The sequence below is a fragment of the Myxine glutinosa genome, chromosome 10 (genome assembly GCF_964187855.1).
Source record: "Myxine glutinosa chromosome 10, kmMyxGlut1.1, whole genome shotgun sequence".
In the NCBI taxonomy this organism is placed as follows: Eukaryota; Metazoa; Chordata; class Myxini; order Myxiniformes; family Myxinidae; genus Myxine; species Myxine glutinosa.
In genome coordinates, this window is record NC_136270.1 from 64,685,063 (window position 1) to 64,708,596 (window position 23,534).

At 47.0% G+C, this 23,534-nt stretch overlaps 1 protein-coding gene across 1 annotated transcript in view; it reads left to right on the forward strand.

Annotated features, from left to right (window-relative positions):
* Window positions 1-1,950: 1,950 nt before the first annotated feature.
* LOC137434145 (leukocyte elastase inhibitor-like) overlaps window positions 1,951-23,534 on the forward strand; it is a 41,662-nt gene continuing 20,078 nt past the window's right edge. The window contains exons 1-3 of the mRNA XM_068126853.2: window positions 1,951-2,333; window positions 14,826-14,969; window positions 15,432-15,549. Coding sequence (XP_067982954.2) covers window positions 2,166-2,333; window positions 14,826-14,969; window positions 15,432-15,549 — 430 coding nt within the window. The 5' untranslated portion in view covers window positions 1,951-2,165. The remainder of the gene's footprint in view (window positions 2,334-14,825; window positions 14,970-15,431; window positions 15,550-23,534) is intronic.

Genomic DNA, 23,534 nt, shown 5'->3' on the forward strand with positions numbered 1-23,534 from the left:
GCCTTATCTAAACACAGACTATGAAATAACTGACGTCCTAAGGTGACCTACGTGTTGCTTGTGGCCCACCTATGGGGTGCTACCTTTAACCTTTAATGATGTCATATTTACAAGTGTGGGTTCTCAAAACCACAACAATATATTAAAGTGAAATACTATCCCACCTCCCCAATGGGGGGTTGTCTGTCTTGGATGAAATCCATGTTAGGGTGTATATCTGTGTTAAGATAGCTTTATCGTGGTGTCTTTTCCAAGCGTTTTATTTTATTTTATCGTGGCCGCTTATAATAACAAAAAGAATAAAAGTAATATTAATGTTATTGCAAAACAATATCGATAATAATTGAAAGTAAAAGGGGTCTTATGGATCTTGGGGGTCTTTTGGGTCCTCAGGGTCTTTTGTTTCCTTTGGGTTTTTGGGGTATTTTGGTTATTTTGGGTCCTTGGGATCTCAAAGACCCCTTTTGCGTTTTTTAGTCCTCGGGGGACTTTTCGGTCCTCAGGGTCTTTTGGGTTCTCAGTTACTTTTGGGTCCTCAGGTGACTTTTGGGCTTTTTGGGTCCTTAGGTGAGTTTTGGGCCTTTTGTGTTATTTAAGGGGTCTCCTCAGGGCCTTTGTGTTATTTAAGGTTCTTCAGGATATTTTGGGATATTGGTGGTCTTCATAGTCTTGTGGGTCTTAAAGGGTTTTTAAAGGTCTCAGCAGTCCAAAAGGTACATTCCGATAGTACGTAATTAATTGACTACATAATTAATAGAAAGGATGCCACTAAGTTCAAACGATACGTAATTAATAGATATACTGAAAAGTCACATGGCTGGAGAAGATAAACATGTAGTGTTTCTTCTTCAAACAATAACAACTACTGGCTGCCAGACCGTGTGACCGATCACTTAAAAATTTTAAACAAGTATTCCACTTAATGACTAGTTCATCGTTTTGAAGTTTCACGCCAATGGATAGAGTGGTTCAAGAGAAATAATTTCTTTTCAATCCAATATGGCTGCCAAAACACGTGACCTATGGTATATTCGAAAAAAAAATCCTGGTATCCCCAAGGGTTGGGGAACATGTGTGTGAAGTTTCTACTCGACCTGTCCAGCTGTCCTGGAGGAGTTGAATTTTAATGGTTTAGACTGTAGACTTCAAAAAATCCTAACTGCCAGACCATGTGACCTATGAGGTGAAAACCTACACCCAATACCACCCCAACCCCCTTTTCCTCCCCCCAAGTCCAGTACATCATTTGCTGTTTTGGATGAGTGTTTTGGGTCATGTGCTGTCCTGGAGGAGATCTTGTGACCTTTTGGGTTTTCTGTCCAAGACATCTGTCCATGGTTTCCTATCGTTTCTGTCCTAGACATCGATCCATTGCTAACATCTGTCCATGGTTTCGTACAGTTTCTGCCCCAGACATCTCTTTATGGTATTGTTTCCTATAGTTTCTGTCCATGGTTTCCGATAGTTTCTGTCCTCAACATCTGTCCATGGTTTCCTATAGTTTCTGTCCATGGTTTCTATAGTTTCTGTCCTAGACATCTGTCCATGGTTTCCTATAGTTTCTGTCCTAGACATCTGTCCATGGTTTCCTATAGTTTCTGTCCTAGAGATCTGTCCATGGTTTCCTGGTTTCCAACGGGCCACTCGTTAAAATAAAATAATTGTAAAAAAAAACAAAATCAAATTAATCCCCGAAATGAATGACTAAGGTAAGAAAGTTGGAAGGTGTTTGTTTTACACACACACACACACACACACACACACACACACACACACACACACACACACCAAAAATCTGGGAAACTCAAATATAAAACGAGATTTCGATGTAAAAAAACAAAACAAATTAATCTTCCTAAATCCATAAACAAATAAAGGAAAGAAAATGACAAGCAATGCGTTTGTTTAATGGGCGTGAACAAGTCCACACCCTGAACATGACGTCACTGTGACGGGTAGCCAATGAGCTATGAGGGTGAGGATGAGAACATGGAAGTTCATTGGAACTCCACCTAGTGTGACACCTGTGAGTTCTCACCGCTTATCTCCGCACAGTGTCACACCTGAGATCTCACCGCTCCTCTCCGATCGTAAGAACCCACCAGGTGTCACACCTGTTTAAATCTCACCGCTCGTCTCCGAACAGATCCCCGCACGGTGCAGCCATGGAGAAGCTGGTGGAAGCAAACTCCTCATTCGCGCTTGATATGTTTTCTCAACTGAATAAGGAACAACCGACAGGAAACATCTTCTTCTCTCCACTCAGCGTCTCGGCCGCTCTCGCGATGCTGTCTCTGGGTTCACGCACAAACACGGCCGAGCAGATGGCAAAGGTGAGTGGATGGTGGGTCCATGCGGGGTCGAAACGGGGGGTTATCGTTTGGTAATGAAAGAAGAAGTTCTACAGTGACTGTTCCTGTGGTGGAGATTCATTCCGAGGATACATGGATCGTACATGTTCGATCACGACTTAAATAACTTCAATATGGTCTTTGTTAACAAAATCGGACGAGATGAAGAATGAAAAACACATCACACACACCTCGCTTTTTTTTCTTCTTCTTCTTCATCATTTCTGTTCTTCACAATTGTTTAAGTTTGATTGCTTGGATAGCAAGGTCAAGGTCATCTGCGAAGGTAAACTCACACACCATTCGGGGGCCAAGACTTATCTATCATAACCTGTGCAAACATCCAACCACGATGTGGCAAACCAGGGGCACACTCACCCAGTACATATTTAAATAAGAGTTCAGATGTGGCATTGTGAGTACACTTCTGGTCTCCGAGATCTGATCCTTGGAACCCATCCCCTCCCCCGCTTTGCCCAATAATATTTTGTATACCTGAGACTACGAACTCAACACCAGTCGTCAGTCATCTCATCAGGTATAATGAAGTGTAAAACATCTGGATATCAGAATGGCTTCTCTTCAGGTTCAAAGGTTTGCAGTACGTATGATAAACTGATATCCCACCATACTCTTGTCTACAAAATACGTACGCCTAGCAGGAATTCCAGCATCAATATGGGCTGGAGGTCACATTTACCAAAATATAAGTAAACTGAACCAGTTTTGTATTGACCACCACCATGATCATTGCAGAATTGCTCCACCAATGGTGGTGGAGCTTCTGGATGAGTGAAAACACCCACTAAACGATTTCTCACTTTGTTCGAACAATCACCCGACGAGGGAACAGCACAGGATTGTTGAAATTGAAAAGGAGATTCATACACACGAGTCATTTCACTAAATTTTGAGACGAGCGAATACTTGATAATATATTTCCATGTACACAAGGTGCTCAAGCTTTCGCTAAATGACAAAACAACACAAAACATGGTGTTTTAGCTTGTACGTTATGGTCAAAAGTCTGGTAACGGCAAAGGATGGATTTAGAAATAATAAGAGATTTTGACAGAACAAACTAACCTTAATGTAGGACAGGAGGAAATATTGTAAGGACTATTGGGGCACCCGTGGGAAACCCACAGGGATACACGTGTTTGACATTTGGACATCTTGAGTTAGATAATACTGCACCAGAGTTTTCCCAAAATGGCTACTGCCAATTCATCAGATCCAGAAATGATGTTATCCACACAATTTATTTACTTCACATAACATGTGAATACATGTCCACACACATGGGAAATACAGTTAGTAATGTGTAATTCCATGTAATGTAAAATGTGACTTCGAGACCTCAAATCTTGCCCCGACACCTCCGCCTACCCCCCCACCCCCCAACCACTACCACACACATCACGCACACTGCACAGGGGGAGCGAGGGAGAGGATCGCACATTGGGGAGAGGGAAGAGGAGAGAGGGTAGGGGTGAGAAGGGGGAAAGAGGGTAGGGGTGAGAAGGGGGAAGAGAGGGTAAGGGGGAGAGAGGGTAGGGGTGAGAAGGGGGAGAGAGGGTAGGGGTGAGAAGGGGAGAGAGGGTAAGGGGGGGAGAGAGGGTAGGGGTGAGAAGGGGGAGAGAGGGTAGGGGTGAGAAGGGGGAGAGAGGGTAGGGGTGAGAAGGGGGAGAGAGGGTAGGGGTGAGAAGGGGGAGTGAGGGGAGTGACACTCCACCTTGACTTGAGAGGAGGGAGGGCAGAGAACCTGTCTTGACTGACTTCTGTTGTTCGTTTTTAAACTTGAAAGCATCGAATATACTTCGCTTTACAAATTACTTGCTTTACTAAATTGCTTAAAACCAAATGTTATCAGTAAATAAATATTATATTCCATAGTTAGTCCACATACTGTATACAATTTATTATGTACAAGGTTTTTTTGAAGTACAGTATTGTTTAATTACATAGTTGGAAAAGAGTTAACTCACCTTAAATAAACTCTTTATATACACCCCGGGAATAAGAAAAAAATATCATTGGACTGCGGTTCGAACCCTAACTTCAGTATTCGGTCGCTGTACTTTTACCAAGCAATAATAAAAATAACTAATTACCTAGTAGGGAACCGTACCCTCCCTCTTCTCCACCATCTCTCCTTTCTCTCCTTTCCCCATCCCCTCTCTCCTTACCCCATCCCCACATCACGTCTGACCAAACACATTCAATACGGATATTAGAATGCATTTCGCCAGTTTTCTCAAGTTTTGCTGAAGCCGAGACTGAAATCATCCTCGTGACGATGAAAAATGAAATCAGATGGTGAATTAGAGTTGAGATAAAGCCGTGAGGGAGTCTGAATGGACTTTATATTACAGGAATTAATTTCATTTAAAATGATTTTTTGTCTTAAAACGGTAACTTCGGTACAATTTTCTTCCTGATTTTTTGCAAGAGTTTCAAACCATCCTAGCGACCATGAAACAAACAGAGGGGCAATACCCCTGGCGCTCACCGGGTAAAATAAACAGTATACTGCACTGACTAAAGGTATTTAACAATTTTAAACCAATCTCAATGGTTGCTTGAAGACAGGGCAGCATGTAGAATCAAACTAACATAATCATAAGACTTTAAACAAACAACAAAAAAATACCTATTTTGGGGGGAAAGCCTCCCCCCCCCCCCCATAGACCAACTTAGACCCCGATTTTTTAAATGGCAGGAACAAACTTTGGTACAACACAGACGGATTAAGGTTGTGGTTAAGTGTCATCGGAATTGTGTGTAGTTTCAGAGAAGAAAGCAAACACCGATTTTGGGGGGTAGCCCCCCCCCCCCGTACACCCTTAAAGAGGTAGATTTTACCTCACCTGGAACGAAGTCACGGGAGCTTATGCGATGGGTGTTATCCGTCCGTCAGTCCGTAAACACTTGAAACTTCTCGTCTGAAACCGCTGATGGGATTGCGACCAACCTTAGCACAAATTATATTTGTTGTGTTGTGATTAAAGTTTGTTCACGGCATTTAAAAAATCTTGGTCTAAGGGGGTTTACCGGGGTCAATGTGGATCCAGGTTTTGTCCCCCAAAATAGGAATTTGCTTTTTACTCTGAAACTACACACACAATGCCGATGAAACTTAAATACAACCTTCACCACCCGTGATGTACCAAAGTTGTTCACGACATTTAAAAAAATCTGCCCCTTTAGAGGTCTAACGGCTGTTGCCCCCAAAAATAGGTATTTGCTGTCTTCTCAGAAACTACATACGCAATTTCGATGAAACTTCACCACAACCTTAATCACCCATGATGTACAAATGTTTGTTCAAGGCATTAGAAAAATTGGGGTAATAGGAGGTATATGGTTGGAGGAGGGTGGGTTACCCCCCAAAATAAGTATTTTTTTGTTTGTTTGTTTAAAGTCTTATGATTATGTTCGTATGATTCCACATGCTGCCCTGTCTTCTAACAACCATTTAAATTGGTTTAAAATACCCTTAGTCGGTGCAGTATACTGTTTATTCAACCAGATGAGCCCCAGGGGTATTGCCCCTATGTTTTTTAATGCCGTAAACAAACTTTGGTACATCACGGGTGGTGAAGGTTGTGATGAAGTTTTATTGAAATAGTGTGTTAGTCCGTCAGGTTGAGCGGTCCATCGGTACCAACTGGGTGGTCAAGGTTCATTGGTATAATTTGATAGCTTTGTGTGTCAGGATACCATTTATGCCTGGTAGCAGTTTCAAATGAGTAGCTTTCATTTCAAAATGTGTTGTTCAAATAAACCTCTATCAGTTCGATGTCTCGAACAAACGTCCTTCCAAGTCATTTACACTCCAAAGAGTCTGGTCATATATGTGATGAGTGATGACTGAATATAATATACATATAAATAATAATAATAATAATAATACATTTATTTTATATAGCGCTTTTCAAGAAGCCCAAAGATGCTTTGACAGAGTACAAAAAAACAAGTGCAAAAAGACAAAAATCAACAAGTAAATAATCGAAGCAAAAGGAAGGAGAAGGAGAAGAGATAGTCAGGGGTTAAATGCTGTGGGTTAAATCAGGGGTTAAATGCTGTGGGTTAAATGTTAAATGCAGTGTTGAACAGGTAGGTCTTGAGTGATGTTTTGAATGTGGTGAGTGAGGAGGAGTCTCTGATGGTGTGAGGTAGTGAGTTCCAGAGGGTGGGAGCAGCGATGGAGAAGGCCCTGTCCCCCCAGGATCTGAATTTGGTCCGGATGGGGGGGGGGGGGGGGGTCAGGAGGTTGGTACCAGCAGAGCGGAGGTTGCGGGTGGGAGTGTCTTTTTTTTCTTTTTTGTATACAAGATCGAGGCTCGTGAAAGAGAGAACATTAATCACACAGAAAGACAAACCGACACATAAAACATATAACATCGGGAGCGGTAGACAAGATGGGGAGAGAGTGGGAAGGACACAAACACAACATTTGAGAGCAGGGACCGAGAGACATGGAGACATCGAGAGATCTGTGAGAGGGAGAGGGCTTTGGGGGGTGGGCATGGGAAGGGAGGGGCATGGGAAGGGGGGGGGGGTGGGAGAGGTATAAAACATATGGACACTGCCAAGACTTCCAGGAAAGAAGTTGGAATTTCAAACAAGGTGGATCTGGGGTGAATTAGCGGGGGTAGAAAAGATCAAGGTTTTGGATGGGGGAAGATAAGAGAAGGTGGTGAACAGCTGTTTTCAAGACCTGGAGGGAGGAGTGGGATTGAAGGGAGTGAGGGAGTTTGTTCCAGAGGCGGGAGAAAAGAGGAATGAAAGAGTGAAGGTGAGCAGAGAGTCTTGATTTTGGCAGTTTAACCATCAGAGGGTTGCTGGCAGATCTTGTGCGACCTGTAGGAATATTTGGGGGACAGAGCACAGAGAGAGCTGGGGGTGCAAGGCCGGAGAGGAGTCGGAAGAAGACAGAAAGACCACCTACCTGCCTGCGGTGAGAGAGTGAAAGGCTCTCAGAGATAGCTTCATCGCGGGAGATTCCAATAATTCTGAAAGCTTTGGTTTCAACAGCGTGAAGCCGAGCTAGATGTGAGGCAGGAGCACCGGCCCATAGGGGAGAACAGTATTCCATTGAGCTGCGGATGAAAGCCTTGTATGTGGTGAGGAGCTCAGGTGTGCCGAGGAAGGACTTCGCACGACGGAGGATGCCCAGTCGGCGACTGGCTTTGGAGGCCAGCTTGGAAATGTGGTTTTCCCAAGAAAGATCATGGCAGATAGTGAGACCCAAAAGCTTGAGCGACAGAACTTCTTGGAGAGGATTGTTGAGAAAGTAGATGGGAGGGTTGTCCAGTCGATCTTTTCGGAGAGACATAGTAAGAGTGTGAGATTTGTCAGGATTGAAAGACATGTTCCACTTGTTTGACCAGTCTGTGATTTGGCCAAGTCTTCAGAGTGAGGAGGCTGCAGACTGCCGATCTGAGGGAAGAGGAATGGAGCGGCAGAGAGTGGAGTCATCAGCAAAGAGATAGAGACGATTTTCCAGATCTGGAGAGGAGGTCAGTCAGGTAGGATGGGGCCAGGTTATGGAGGGCTTTGTAGGTCAAGAGGAGGATTTTGTACTGGATTCTCTGGGGGATGGGGAGCCAGTGAAGCTTGTAAAGGACGGGGGTGATGTGGTCATGGGTCCGGGAATGGGTGAGTAGACGGGCAGCGGAGTTCTGAATGTATTGGAGTTTATTGGTGATTATTGAGGGTGAACCATAGAGGAGGTTGTTGCAGTAGTCCAGACGGGAGGTGATGAAGGCGTGGATGAGGGTTTCTGCAGCCGTAGAGGAGAGGGATGGACGGAGACGGGCGCTGTTTTTCAGGTGAAAGAAGGCTGTGTTTGTGATCTGTTTAGTGTATTTGTCGAAGGAGAGGAAGGAAATAAGGTACCAAATAAAAGCTTTCACCCTGCTGGTACCTCCAAATGCTATTTTTTTTAAATTTCTAAAACACTAAAAACTAGAACGGCGCTCAGTAGAGAGCATACCTCCACCTGGTTGGCCATACAGTGCATTCAGAAAGTATTCAGACCCCTTCACTTTTTTCACATTTTTAACTCAACTGGACTATGTCCAGCTGAGTTTTTGTCGACACCCAGTGTCCGTCGTCCTTCGCCCGTCTGTCGTCTGTCTGTCTGTCTGTCGTCTGTAAACAATTCGACGTCTGCGCACTAAAAGTCACAAATATTGATGAAATTTGATGAAACTTGTATGCAGCATCTTTAAGACAAACTAGTGTGGGCTTGCATTTGGGCATTACACGCCCAAGAATGGGCGCGGCAGGGTGGCCATGTTGAAAAATCAATTTTTTTCATATATTTTTAGCACATATAAACTATATAGTTTGTGGTTCTATTCTGCATATTCTAACCACATTGATAGAGACCAGTTGAGTTCAGGTTCCCTGGAACCTATCTAGTGTCATGTTGAAGCCTTATGCTGAAATCGTTTAAATTCATTTTTTCCCTCATCAATCTACACTCAATACCCCAAAATGACAAAGAGAAAACAGGATTTTAGAAAGTTTTGCAAATTTATTAAAAAGAAAAAACTGAAATATCACATTGACATAAGTATTCATACCCTTTGCTATGACACTTGAAGTTTAGCTCAGGTGCCTCCCATTTCTCTTGATCATCTTTGAGATGTTTCTACACCTTGATTGGAGTCCACCTGTGGTAAATTCAATTAATTGGACATGATTTGGAAAGGCACACACCTGTCTATATAAGGTCTCACAGCTGACAATGCATATCAGAGCAAAAACCAAGCCGTGAGGTCGAAGGAACTGCCTGCAGAACTCGGAGACAGGATTGTGTCGAGGCACAGATCTGGGGAAGCCTACAAAAAAATCTCTGCTGCATTGAAGGTTCCCAAGAGCACAGTGGCCTCCATCATTCTTAAATGGAAGAAGTTTGGAACAACCAGGACTCTTCCTAGAGCTGGCGCCCGGCCAAACTGAGCAATCGGGGGAGAAGGGCCTTGGTAAGAGAGGTGACCAAGAACCCGATAGTTATTCTGGCTGAGCTCCAGAGATCCTGTGTGGAGATGGGAGAAACTTCCAGAAGGACAACCATCACTGCAACACTCCACCGATCTGGGCTTTATGGCAGAGTGGCCAGACAGAAGCCAAACAGTTAAATCTTGGTTTCATCAGACCACAGGATCTTGTTTCTCACAGTCTGAGAGTCCTTCAGGTGCTTTTTTGCAAACTCCAAGCGGGCTTTCATGCGTCTTTCACTGAGGAGAGGCTTCCGTCTCATTTTTATATGCAGCACATGCAGCAGTTCAAGGCTTCCAGTCTATTGTACTCGTAGCTGATGACACCGATGTGTTTCTGCTCCTACTGGCCTTTACGGAAGACATCAGTGCAACACTGTATCTGAAATAATGAATCCCAGGCAAAGTCACATTACATGGACCAAAAAAATATCGCATCTGTGCTAGGATCGTCTCTCTACAAAGTTGACTGGTTAGACAGTTCACCAGCTTCAGAAGCTGTAATAGAAATCCTTTCTTGTGACTGTTCCAGGTCATGACGACGGCCTGGGTGCACCTGCTTGATGAATAACCTCAGGTGCTCCAAGCCCTGCAAACTAAAGACATGTGACAACCAACCGTTTGAGGAGGGAGAGGACACGGTTGTGCAGGATGATGCTGATGATGTTGATGAAATTGAAGATCTTTATTAATTATTCTTCTGCAATTGATGATGCCAATGATTTCCATGATTATTATGTTCATTTATTTTGATGAAATTAATTCATTTATTTTGATGAAAAGTCAAGCTATTTTCATTTTGCTGATGATGATGATGATTACAGTGTAATGTAAGGTGGCTGTAAATGCAAAATAAACTGTTTGCAAGAACTTACATGTGATCTTCTGAAGCCTAGTATGTCTGTACTACATATACATATTGCTAAAAATCGAACCAATAGGGGGCCTTTTCAACATCATATTTCAGGGTGAAAGCTACTACTTACAGACTGCTACCAGGCAGAAATGTGTTCCTGAATAGCAGAGCTTTCATATGGTACCCATGAACCTTGGCCACCCCGAGTGGTACCGGTGGCTCAATTTTGGGGTCGTACCTCACAGACTATGTGTAGTATCAGAGGAAAAAGCAAATTCCTATTTTGGGGGGTCAACCCTGGGTCCAGTTTGACTCCGGTAAACCCCCTTAGACCCCGATCTTTTTAATGCCGTGAACAAACTTTAGTCACAACACAACAAATATAATTTGTGCCAAATTTGGTCACAATCCCATCAGCGGTTTCTGAGAAGAAGTTGCAAGTGTTTACGGACAGACAGATGGTCGGACTGACTGACGACGCGCCATCGCATGAGCTCCCCTGAACTTCATTCCAGGTGAGCTAAAAATAAAATCGGATATCGAATTAGGGGTGAGATAAAACCGTGAGAGAGTCAGAAAGCGCGAGCCTAACAAAAGCGGCCTTAGAGATATGAGGTTCAAACAAAATGGGGGAGATTTGATGTTTAAGCCCCTCCCAGAATGGGTGTGGCTCCTCCGTCAATGACGGAAGCCACACCCGTGAATGGACAGATACCGGACAGACAGAATGGACTGGAGAGTATTATTGTGATGACAGCCCGTGATCATCGATGACGAGGCTTGTACTCTCTGCCGCTTGGATCCTTCAAACTGTGCTGCAGAATTTTCTTTTCAAAATGTATTATTTTGGTTGTACTTTCACTCCATATCCAACTGCCTTTTCCATATTCTTTCCCCAAATTTAACAGATGCCCACCCGCAGCCTGCATATCGAAAAAATACTGTCCTGTCACCAGCAATTAAGACCGCCGGATAACGAATAGCTGAACGATTTTTTTTACTCCTGAGGCGAACTCCCGAATATGGTCACCCTGGTGGTTATCGGCAGCGCGAGATGGAGGTTGCGAGACGTTTACCTGAACGGAACACACGGGTTAATACTGAAACCACAACGAATAAACGAACACGATAGATAAAATGCAACAATAATGAATTTAATGAGAATAAACAAAGGAATAAAATTAATGTTGAGGTTAAAGCGCGGCGTTACGCGCGCTGCTTGTGAGCAAGGAGGAAGCGGACAAGCGGTAACATATAAACGTCTTTATTGTAAGACTACACTGTAACACTGAAATGCTCCGGGCTGGTCGCCCGGTGTATATCATGAGGCCACGCCTACCCCTCGGGCGTGGCCACCGCCCACTTGGTGCGTGGAATGATGTCACCACGCCAGTGGGCTTTTGTGTCCGCCACACGCGCCCCCCCAGAATTCCCGCGCACCTGGAAGGCCAGTTTGCGGGGCAGACGAATGACCCGGCCAAAGCGCCCCCTGGCGATCGGCGGCGTCCGGGGTGCAGGGATGCCAGGTGGGATGCCCCTGGCTGCCCCTGGGATGGGTGCAGGACCGGGGGGCGGCGTGGCGGCGGGGCTGGGCGGTGCCGGGGGTCCGACCGCAGGAGGGCGGCCCCGACGTGGGGGTCGGGCCACTGGCGGTGGATGGTCCACATCGAGGTGGGCCGGCTTGAGGCGGTCTACCGAAACGCGGTCAGGAGTACCGCCGATGTCCAGGGTGAAGTGCTTCGCCCCGGTCTCCAGCACGCGGAAAGGCCCGTCGTACGGGGGCCGCAGTGGTGTCCGATGGGCATCGTGGCGGACGAAGACGTACTCCGCCGTGCGAAGCTCCGGGGCGACGTGTGTCGGTGGGTGCCCGTGGCATGCCGTTGGCACCGGGGCGAACCTCTGGGCGGTCTCTTGCAGAGCGGAGCGCTGCTGTGCCGCGGACCATGGTGCCGTGGAGTCGGGGAGGAACTCGCCCGGCACCCGCAGCGGTTGCCCGAAGACCAACTCCACCGCGGATGCGCGCAGGTCCTCCTTGGGCGCCGTCCGGAGGCCCAGCAGGACCCAGGGGAGCCTGTCGACCCAGCCGCCGTCGCGGAGGGTGGCCCGGAGCGCGGCCTTCAATGAGCGGTGAAATCGCCGCGGCGGTGGGAGGGGCGTGGCGGCGCTCACGAGGCGCGTATCAGCATGCTGCTGAACATCAGCGTGCTGTAGAAGCGGATGCTGTGGAACATGCTGCTGAACATCAGCGTCGAGGGCCATGACGGCCACGCCGACGCACGCCCGCTTGTCCGAAGCGGCGAAGTACCTGTCCGCCTCGGCTGCCAATGCTCGGGGTTCCGTTCGCTCGGTCCCGGCCAACGCGAGGCGAACCTGCGCTGGAAGTTGGCGCCGGAAAAGCGCCCGGAATAGCGAACCGGGGGCCTCGTCGCCCAACAGGGACAGCATATGGTCCATTCGGACCGACGGGCGCGTCTCACCGAGCTCGGGGAGATCCAGGAGGCGGTCGGCACGTGCGTCTTCCGTGAGGCCGAACGTGGCTAGGAGTAGCCGCTTGAGTGTCTCGTACTTGTGGCCGTCCGGTGGGTGGCGAAGGACGGACACAACTCGAGCGGCCGTGCCGGGCCCGAGGGAGGTGATGACATGGCAGTAGCGCAGGTCGTCGTTGGTGAGGCGCCGAAGCTGAAACTGGGCTTCGGCTTGAACGAACCAGACCTCGGCCTGGGCCTCCCAAAATTCGGGAAGTTTAATCGCCATTGCCATGGCGTCGTGTTCGGAAGGATCGCTATGGCAGATCCAACGTCGAGGGTCACCAGTAAAGCGCGGCGTTACGCGCGCTGCTTGTGAGCAAGGAGGAAGCGGACAAGCGGTAACATATAAACGTCTTTATTGTAAGACTACACTGTAACACTGAAATGCTCCGGGCTGGTCGCCCGGTGTATATCATGAGGCCACGCCTACCCCTCGGGCGTGGCCACCGCCCACTTGGTGCGTGGAATGATGTCACCACGCCAGTGGGCTTTTGTGTCCGCCACAAGGTAAACTAATTGAAATTCCTACCTTGACGATCCTCACACGCAGTCACGGATACGAACATACAGGAGAAAGTAAAATGAAAATAAAACGTTCCTTTTTAGTGCCAACAATTAGCTTGTACAAACGGGTTCGTTTGATGAGTTCGGTAGTGGTGGTTGAGTCCAATGCTTCCCGCGCCGGAGCACCCTAAAATGGCTGCGGCGCCGTCTGTCGAAATCGCCCAGGCGCGAAGCAAGCAGCCAAGACGGCCTCCTTTTAGGTTCCCCTCCTCGTCCTTGTGGCGAACATCATGGCCTTGAGCTCACCACAATCCTAGTAGTCACCAAAACACTGCCAAGTGCCAACGCACTCCAGAGCTCCTTGGTGAGTCCAACACACCAGCGCTTGAATGGCAAGATGGCGCCCTTCTTCCCCGAGCAAAACCAGCGAGAGAGAGTGATGCGCTCTTCTTCTTCCTCTTGAGAGCCAATCACCTAACGTCCCTCCCAGTTTGCACCGCCCTCATCCTCTGGGCTAATCTTGTCCCTCAGGGGTGTGGCCTGTTTCCGATTAAGTCTTTTAGAGGCGGGGCTTAGTCCCATCGGCTCTTCCTGGCATCTTGCCAGAGTGGTTGTTGTCATTTAACGGTGGATTTTTTGCCGGCCATGGTAAATGCAATTCAAAGGCGGTGCAAAAACATAAGGGGAAGATTACAGAGGGAAAGCATGCACTGGGGAAAACTAACCTCAATCCCTACCGATAATTAGCACAACACCACCCCCCGTGTGGTGTACACATAAACAACCTTATGCTACAGTTTCCTTACTTATTACATCAAGGTTTCTTCCACGCGTCCAGTGTCCATGCTACAATTATACAGCACTGAAGGAGCTGTGCTCCGACGCGAGTCGAAAGGATTGACGCGACAAAAGACGGGAATTCGTCCGAGTTTCTTTATTGAGCAAAACCAAAACTCGGGTACTCTGAAAAGCCCGTTTATCGGGCAGCAATATATATATGCAATCAAACACGTCATGCCGGAGCGTTTGTTCGGGAAAGGCGAGACTGGGCGTGCCCGGGCAAGCCCGGGAAAGGCGAGTCTGGACATGCCCGGGAAAGGCGAGACCGGGCGGTCTGGGCGAGCCCGGGAAAGGCGAGTCTGGACATGCACGGGAAAGGCGAGACCGGGCGTGCCCGGGAAAGGCGAGTCCGGGCATGCCAGGGAAAAGCGCATCTGGGCATGTCCGGGTGGCCTGGGCGAGCCCGGTACAGTGATCGCTCCCTGGTTGCGTCTTCGGCAGGTGTAAGGCGATTGTGTATGCTCAGCGGCAACCGCTACAGCACCTTCCTTATGGTATCCTTTGACCTACCCCCATAAACGTAACAATACATTACACGCTAGCTCCAAGGTGAGAGTGAATTTGACCCGTTGTTCCTGTGTTCTATGGCGAAAAGGTAAATGTGCAAGACCTTTCACCCTGCTAGTCGTCCCATCCTGACCTTGGTCCAAGGCTTGTTTACCACTTATTACACACATGCTGGACTGGCAGATGAGCACGTCGTGTGTCTAAAGTTGTCCCTTTTTATATCTAGGTGCTGCACTTTGAAGACAAGAGTGGTGATGCACTGCACAAGAGCTTTTTACAACTGCACGACGCCGTGAATTCGCAACACGCGAAATACGCTCTACACATGGCGAATCGCCTGTACGGAGACAAGGGCTTCACTTTCCGAAAGGTACGACAATAGAGGGCATGCCATGTCTCCTGGTGAATTAAGAGGGTTTAGTGATACTAAAGTTATTGGGATGGCTTTCGCCTCATCCTCATTTATCTTCCAAATAACTTATTCCTACATTATCACAAGACATCATTCGTCTGTAATTATTGGGACCTCAACTGGGCCTTTACATAAAAGACCAGTCATGGTTAAAATAGCAATGAAAGATTATCTGACTATTTGTGATTATCATTCATTGATTTATTTTAAAAAATATTTAACATTGAGTAATGTGACTCCCCAGTATAACTGAGTATAATGTGCTCCGCTTTAGCCAAGATTGTGGAATTAAAGTGGCTCAAGTTGAGTGACACCTTTAAATGAAGATTTTTGCCAGTTTTTTCTCGATCAACTACAGATTATCACGATTCACAAAGTTGTTCCTCATTATGAACCGTATACTGTCCTTGGCATCTGCAGGAGTTCTTGGAAACCACCCTCAAGCTTTACCAGGCACAGCTGGCACCAGTGGACTTTGTCAAAGCACCGGAGGATTCTCGACTGAAGATAAACGGCTGGGTTGAAGAGCAGACAGCTGGTAGGAAATGAAGAATGAACCACTTTAAGAAAATAAATGGTTATTGGGAGAAAACAAATAAATAAACAACATTCACATTAAAAAAACACGACCGGAATCGAACAGCGGCGTAGCCGGGCTTGTAAAATATTATAAACCACAATCACATATGATTAGATTTTTAAACAGTCGCTAATGCTGTTTGTAACATTAAACAAAGAAATTTGAAGGAATCCCGACATCCATGAGGTAATTTTTACTTGCAGAACTGAGGGAAGATCTACTGTAATCTATATACCCCACAAGGATTGGGTTAATAACATGATATCAAAAAACCGAGGCGAATTCCGTACTTCCGCAGTTGTTAGTCCATACACCGCTTATCATTGATTCATGAACCATACACCGCTTCAATCCATTAACTTTGTATTCACGACATTGGGATTAAAGTGGTATGGTCATATTTACTATATTATTATTATTATTATTACTATTATGAAAACGATAATACTGAAACGATACACTACTGTACGAAGAAACCTGGGCTTAATTTGTCTGAAGCGGAAGGTGAGGCATGAAGCCTAAGGCCAGCACGTTCTGTTTTGTTGGAAGAGACGTAACGCTGATGCTTTCGATATTTGATGGTCATTTTAACAATCGGTTTGTTTGTGTTTCACACCGAATGAAAAACATAAAGGTAGAGCATGCAGATTGTCATATATGACAGGTTCGACGATATGTTCAAACTGAACGAAATTGGAATCAAAATGCCCGAGTGTGGAGAGTCAGCCGCCTGTCATTACAATGACATTCCAGGTTGAAACACAAATTTTAATGAATCCTGTCTGTGTTTTACGGCGGCTGTGCTGTTGATTCAATGCCAACTGCAGGTTCGGGCAGGAATTTTTTTTGGCGTTTTAGACCTGATTTCAACCTGTTACTGAGTGCAGATTTTGATGCGGTAAATACACCTTTGTTAGGCATCAGATATCAAGCTTATCGCCAAGTTTCATTAAAATTGTGTTTGGTTCAAGCGATAATGACTGAAGTGTTTCCAGACTCACTCACTCCCTCACTCACTGACTTACCTATGGACACTGCTTGGTCGCATAATCCCACCGGACTAAAGTCTAGGTGAGCTAAAATTGTTGAAAGCTGACTTTTTTTCCAAGGAAGTTGCTTTGATGCCTACCTAACACCATAGTGTAAAGTCCCCAAAAATCCCACTTGAGGAAAACTCAGAATCTAAGATGGCTATCGTTGCAATTAGCGAATATCAGGAAAACACTAAAAGAGCCATAACTTTGTTATTGCTTATCACAAGAAGGTTTTGGCGTCTTGACCCAGGTTTTGTGGAATGAGGAATTCAAAGGAACCCTCAGAATTTTAGGTTTTGGGGTATGAGGAATTTTAAAGGAACCCTGTTTGAGTGGGGTGAATATCAATCACCTTCATGCTATCCACAAGATGCTTTTCACCAGTGAGTGTGCCAACAATTGTGCTGAATTGAGGGAGTGGTCCTTCAACTAATTCAAATTATAGACAATCTGATGGCAGTTGCAGCCGGGAAAAGTCGCACTGGGAGATTGTGGATATAATATATGAGTATAAAGCATGTGTGAGTGCTATTGCACTTCAGTCGACTAGAGTGCATGGGAAGATTGGGATCTGCATCCTCATGCCATCAGTGAAATGATCCCAATCTTCCATGCTCCAGGTCATCTCACTTATGCGAAATCCACCCGTCTCTACATTGACAATCCAGAAAAGTTACACGAGGTCATGACCGAGGACAATTAACGTGGTGAGAGGCCTCAACGAGTGTGTTAAATTGGAAGGATACCCTAGACGTATGCACACTCACCTCCAAGCTGTCGAGGTTGGGTTTGAATCCCGACCCAGCTACAAACGGTCATCCTGGTGTTTCTTTCGCAGGCAGGTAGATTCATCAATCTGTGCTCCATCCCATTTATGGGATGGACGTTAAATTGGGTGTCCCGTCTGCCGGAATTGGTGAGCAAATGTTAAATGACTATTTATGACTCCATTTACATCTCCCTGTCTGACAACATGGACCAACTTCCATCCACTCATCCCAACTCTCTCTTCCTCATATGTGGCGACTTCAACTGTCATCATGCCAGCTGGCTGGGTGTGGGTTCTTCTCACACCAGCCATGGCACCTCAGCAAAGGACTTATGCGACTCACTGGGACTGACACAATCTGTCAATTTCCCGACCCAGATCTCAGTCAATGGAGTATCTTCTCTTCTAGATTTCGTTATGACAAACTTCCCTGTAAATGTCTGCTGCTCTTCTTCTGCTCCAATCGGTTCTTCTGATCATGTGCTTGTTAAAGTGGACATCTCTCTGGCCATTCTCAGAGAGCCTCCTCAGCACCGACGAGTCTGGCATTTCATTCAGGCCGACTGGCACGGTCTTCAAGCAGCCATCAATCATCTGGACTGGTCTCCCATCTCTACTGCCTCTGACATCAACTCTTCCTGGGAATTCTTCCAAAGTAAACTGCTTTCTCCCATGCACAGATTTATCCCATCTCGTCTTCAGTTGTCAAACCCTTCCTCCCATCCATGGTACACTGAAGCTTGTGGTGAGGCAGTTGCCATAAAACAACTTGCCTTCATCTCATGGAAAGCTAATCCAACTGAAGGCAATCTCAGTTCCTTCCACCAAGCTCAGAACAAGTGTGTGTCTACCCTCAGGAGAGCCAGGATACAATTTCTCTCTACTCTCAACACTGAACTTTCAAACCTGCCTCCCTCCTCCATATCCTGGTGGTGTCTGGTCAAATCTGTTTCTGGTGTCTGATCCCCTTCCATCCCCTCCCTTACCTTACTCTGTGTTTGCCTCAAAATCTTGTGTCCCGAACCTATCTCTCTCTGTGCCCACCTTACCCAGTCGAACCCAGCTGCTCATGGACTCTGTGTCCTTCTCTCCTGAAAAGGCGGAGAAGTTTTTGTCAAACCTCGACTCTGATTCTACAACTGAACCAGACAGCATCAGCCCAGGGATCCTAAAATCCTGCTCTGCCGCTCTTTCTCACCCTCTCTCTGTTCTCTTCACCCTATTTTTTTCTCAAGGTCATCTTCCATCTGCATGGAAATCAGCAAACATCACCGCTTTACACAAAAACAGGTGGAAAACAGATCCTTGCAACTACAGACCAATCAGCCTGCTCACAATAATCAGCAAGGTCATGGAATCAATCATCGCTTCTGACATCAAATCCTTCCTCTTCTCCAATCGCTTGATCTAGGATCATCAATTTGGATTCAGACCAGGTCATTCTACTCTGGACATGCTGCTTCTGCTGTCTCAACAATGGATGGAGGTCCTCAATGCCAAACAGGAAATCAGAGCTATCTCCCTTGACATATCACGTGCCTTCGATAGGGTCTGGCGCCCCGCTCTGCTCACCAAACCCTCCTCCTATGGTATCAATGGAAATCCCCACGCATGGCTTGCGTACATCCTCTCTGGTCATAGTCAACGTGTGGCCCTGAATGAATTTCTCTCATCTCCCCTTCCTGTTCAGGCTGGAGTTCCCCAAGGCAGTGTTCTGGGCCCTGTGCTTTTCTGGTCTTCATCGATGACCTCTCCGACTCTCTGTAAAATCCTCTCTATCTCTTTGCTGATGACTCCACTCGTTGCCGCTCCATACCTCATCCCTCAGATTGGCAGTCTGCAGCCTCCTCCCTCTCTGCAGACATGGACAAAATCACAGACTGGTCAAACAAGTGGAACATGTCTTTCAATCCTGACAAATCTCACACTCTTACCATGTCTCTCCGAAAAGACCGACTGGAAAACCCTCCCATCCACTTTCTGAACAATCTGCTTGGAGAAGTTTTGTCACTCAAGCTTTTGGGTCTCACTATCTGCAATGGTATTTCCTGGGAAAACCACATTTCCAAGCTAGCCTCCAAAGCCAGTCGCTGACTGGGCATCCTCCGTTGTGCGAAGACCTTCCTTGGCAGACATGAGTTCCTCACCACATACAAAGCTTTCATCCGCAGCTCAATGGAATACTGTTCTCCCCTCTGGGCCAGTGCTCCTGCCTCACACCTAGCCCGGCTTCATGCTGTTGAAACCAAAGCTTTCAGAATCATTGGAATCTCCCGCAATGAAGCTAACTCTGAGGGCCTTTCACTCACAAACCGCAGGCAGGTTGGTGGTCTTTCTGTCCTCTACCGACTCCTCTGCGGCCTTGCTCCCCCAGCTCTGTCTGTGCTCTGTCCCAACAATATTTTGACAGGTCGCACAAGATCTGCCACCAACACTCTTATGGTGAAATGGCCAAAATCAAGGCTCTCTGCTCACCTTCACTCTTTCATTCCTCTTTTCTCCCACCTCTGGAACAAACTTCCTCACTCTCTTCAATCCCACTCCTCCCTCCAGGTCTTTAAAACAGCTGTTCACCACCATCTCTTATCTTCCCCCATCCAAAACCTTGATCTTTTCTACCCCTGTTAATTCACCCCAGATCCACTTTTGTGAAATACCGACGTCTATCCTGGAAATCCTACCAGTGTCCATGTGTTTAATACCTCTCCTCATTTGACCCCGGGACGGCAAAATTAATAAGTTAATCTTTACATCATTATACATATCTGTTCCAAGTTTGAATTAGATCCCTTTAGCCGTTCTCAAGTGATAGACCTATTGCAGAGTTTGACCTTTGACCTCTTGATCCCAAAATCTAATCAGTTAATCGTTACATCATTATATATGTCTGTGTGTGTGTGTATATCCATATATATATATATATATATATATATATATATATATATATATATATATATATATATATATATATTGTTATGGAACCCAACGTCGGCCTATGGTTCCCCTTTGAGGGGGGATTAGTCCCCTCGCTTGTCACTGACCGACGTGGTCCCTGAAGCTGCACCGCGGCCTCCGGAAAGGCCAGTGAGCCGCTTCGTTCGCGACCGCGGATAAGATGGTAATTTGCCGAGCGGATGGCAGCCGCGGCCCGAACCGTTAACAAGACTAACCCGATCCTGAAACGTTGGCCAAATCGTGCCACAGGTATTCAATTTGGAAAAGATAAAGACGACGGATGTGAAGAAGAAGAAGACAAGAGGTAGGAAATACGAATAGGATTTATTACTATTTACAACCAAAAGAAACCAAGGAGAAGGAAGGATAATAAAATAAAGGCAGAAAGAGGGACGGACCAGAAGGACACAGTGAAACTTAGCTTACCTATGCAGTCTTACTTAACCGAGGACAGAACAAACAAAGACGGACTCACACGAATGGGGAAATGAAGGCAGGAAAGAATCGCTGGAGGTGGATGGCTTGGCGGGAGAGGAAGGTTCAGCGGGGATCGGTTGGGCTGGAAGCGGACAGCCGCCGTCAAGATTTGAGCTGCGATCGCCAAAAACCGCCGCAGTTTCAAAACTGCGCGGCGAAGCTCCTCCTGTGCACCGTGCGCTCTCCAAAGCTGCTCCGGTCTCTCTCACGTTCCTCCACTCGGGCTTGCCAGTTCGCTTCTCTTTTTCTCTCTCCATCTGGGCTCGTCTCGCTCACCTGCCGTCTCTGGCGCAACTCTTAGAACTTCAAACTCCTTTCAAAGGCTTCCGCGCACGCTTATATAACGCCTCGGGCGATCAAGCCGCCGGCCTCCAGGACACGCCCATCGGTGAGCTCGCCTCGGCCCTGATTGGTGGGCACGGGCTCTCTGGTTCCACCCTTGATGACGATGGGCGGGCACGCCCTTCTTCCCCGAGCTGACCACGCCGTAATGGCGGCAAATGCAGTTGGCAGTAGAGGCTTTGGGAATGGGAATGAAAGGGGATCTATCTATTTGAATTCGGTGCAATGGAGTGTCAATTAATGGAAGACACAGCCTTAACCTACATAGAATAAGGAAATAAACTACCAACAAGGAGGAAATCTATGATTGGTTAACGTGATTGTTTATGACCTAATTACGGGATGCCCTTTTGACCTTTATACACAACTGGAGGAAGGAGGGTGATATTTTTACAACAATATACACAACAATAAAAGAAACACAATTCTCATATCCACAACACTGCACCCTCCCCCTCTTAGGCACATCCCGGGCCTATTACTTTTACTTTTAGTGTGGCACGTAGGTGTAGTTCCCTCTACATTTAACCTGACCCTGAGTGTGACAGTTTTAAAATACAAATAAATATTTCCCGCTGCTCCATTGCACCCTGCCTAACAGACTCACGCCCACAGCTAACCGAATTGCGGAATGGTCTTCAAACTAAAACACTTACGGTGGGGGCGCGTTATTTACAACGACGCTATTTTATTTACAATACGCAACCCAGGACCTGTGATTGTTCGTTTGGGGGAGAGACAGTCTGCTCTGCATCGACACACCAGAAAGCACCCACAATGCACCAAAACACCATCAAGCACCAATCGGTGCACAGTCACCACAGTTCTTAATAAAAATAAAAACAACAAACCCTGGTGCTGGTCTTCCTCTTTGGCTCCCTCTGCTGGCCATGGTTCTCTTCCAGATGTTGCCAACTTCTTTGCTGGCGGCCTATTTGGTATAATAAAAGCAAGCACAACACGTGTCCGTTTTTTATTTATTTATGGCCCACAGGGCCGACTATGTGGTTCACCTGTGTGGCATCGGTGCCCTGTGACCAAGGTCCGCCAGCAAGATCTCGGGCCTTCATGGCTGGTTCCAGCAGAGGGGCCATGCCCCAACCCATGGGGTCCATCAGTGGTGCTCAGCCACAGCCATGTGGTCCATAAGGTGGTGCATCGATGCAGACAGCTGTGGTTGCGAGAGTTTCGGGCGCACAATGGCGGACTCCCGCACGCTCCCCTCGGCGCCCAGTGGCGCACAGTCCTCGTGTGGGAGACAAGGGGGGCGGAAAAGACAGGTGAGCGAGGGGTAAGGTCACAAGGGTACACATCAATAAAGGCAATGCAAGGCGAGGTGCGTATGGAGACGGAGCGGAGAAAAGCTCGTCCCTACCGTACGCCCCCCCACATGTGACCTACACTACCCTTGCCCTTACCCCATATGTACAACAATCTACACATTACAAATTCGTCACTAATGTCTCGCCTTCCCCATATTTCCCCGACACCAAATTCGTCTTCACTCCCACTAATCCAAAATTTGCCATCACCCAATTCATCATCAATCCTCATAAGGAGGAAGAGATGGAACATCAGCACAATGTCACACCCACGTCATGATGCGTCTCACATTCCAAACATTTGCACAATAAAATAATAAAACAACCATGGCATGGTGTGGAGGTACGTCATCCCAGGTGAGTGGATGTAGATGGTGTGAGGAGATCTCCATCCTAACTACCTTCTAAATGACTTTAATACACTTTACACTACCCAGGGTCTTTCCCTGCAAAACCATTGGCCAACTTACTCTATGCGGTTTTAAGAACCAAATTCCCATTGACCAAACTGTGGTGCTTATCAATTTGGGGTCTCACTCCCCCGATTCATCTCCCGGTGCCCTTGCACAATTTCCGGGCTGAGTCGTGTAGCTCTCCCAGCAGGTCTACCCACCTGCACACCTCCACCACTGTAGTTGCCACCCGAGCTTACCTAGCTCCTCACCCTAACCTATCTAACTGGGGAAGGCCCCTCCTGGCTCTGTCACCCCTCCGTGCCCTCTGGCACTGGGCTACCCGGGTCCATCCTCCGGATCCTCGGGCCCCATCCACAACAACTCTACCGGCTCCCAGAGCCCACCTGCGGACTCACCTGGCCGACATCCTCACAGTGGTGGAGTGCCCAACCAACTACACATACTAACAGGCCACACGCCCAGCCATTTCCATGTCACTAATGCACCCATCCAAACTCCATTCTTCCACCACGCACCACAGATGCCAATATCCAACCACAATTTACCTGTACCCTCTACCTAACTCTTACACTACCCTCCCCGGGTATTCGTGATGGGGTCCATCCTCCTTTCCCCCATCCACACCTTC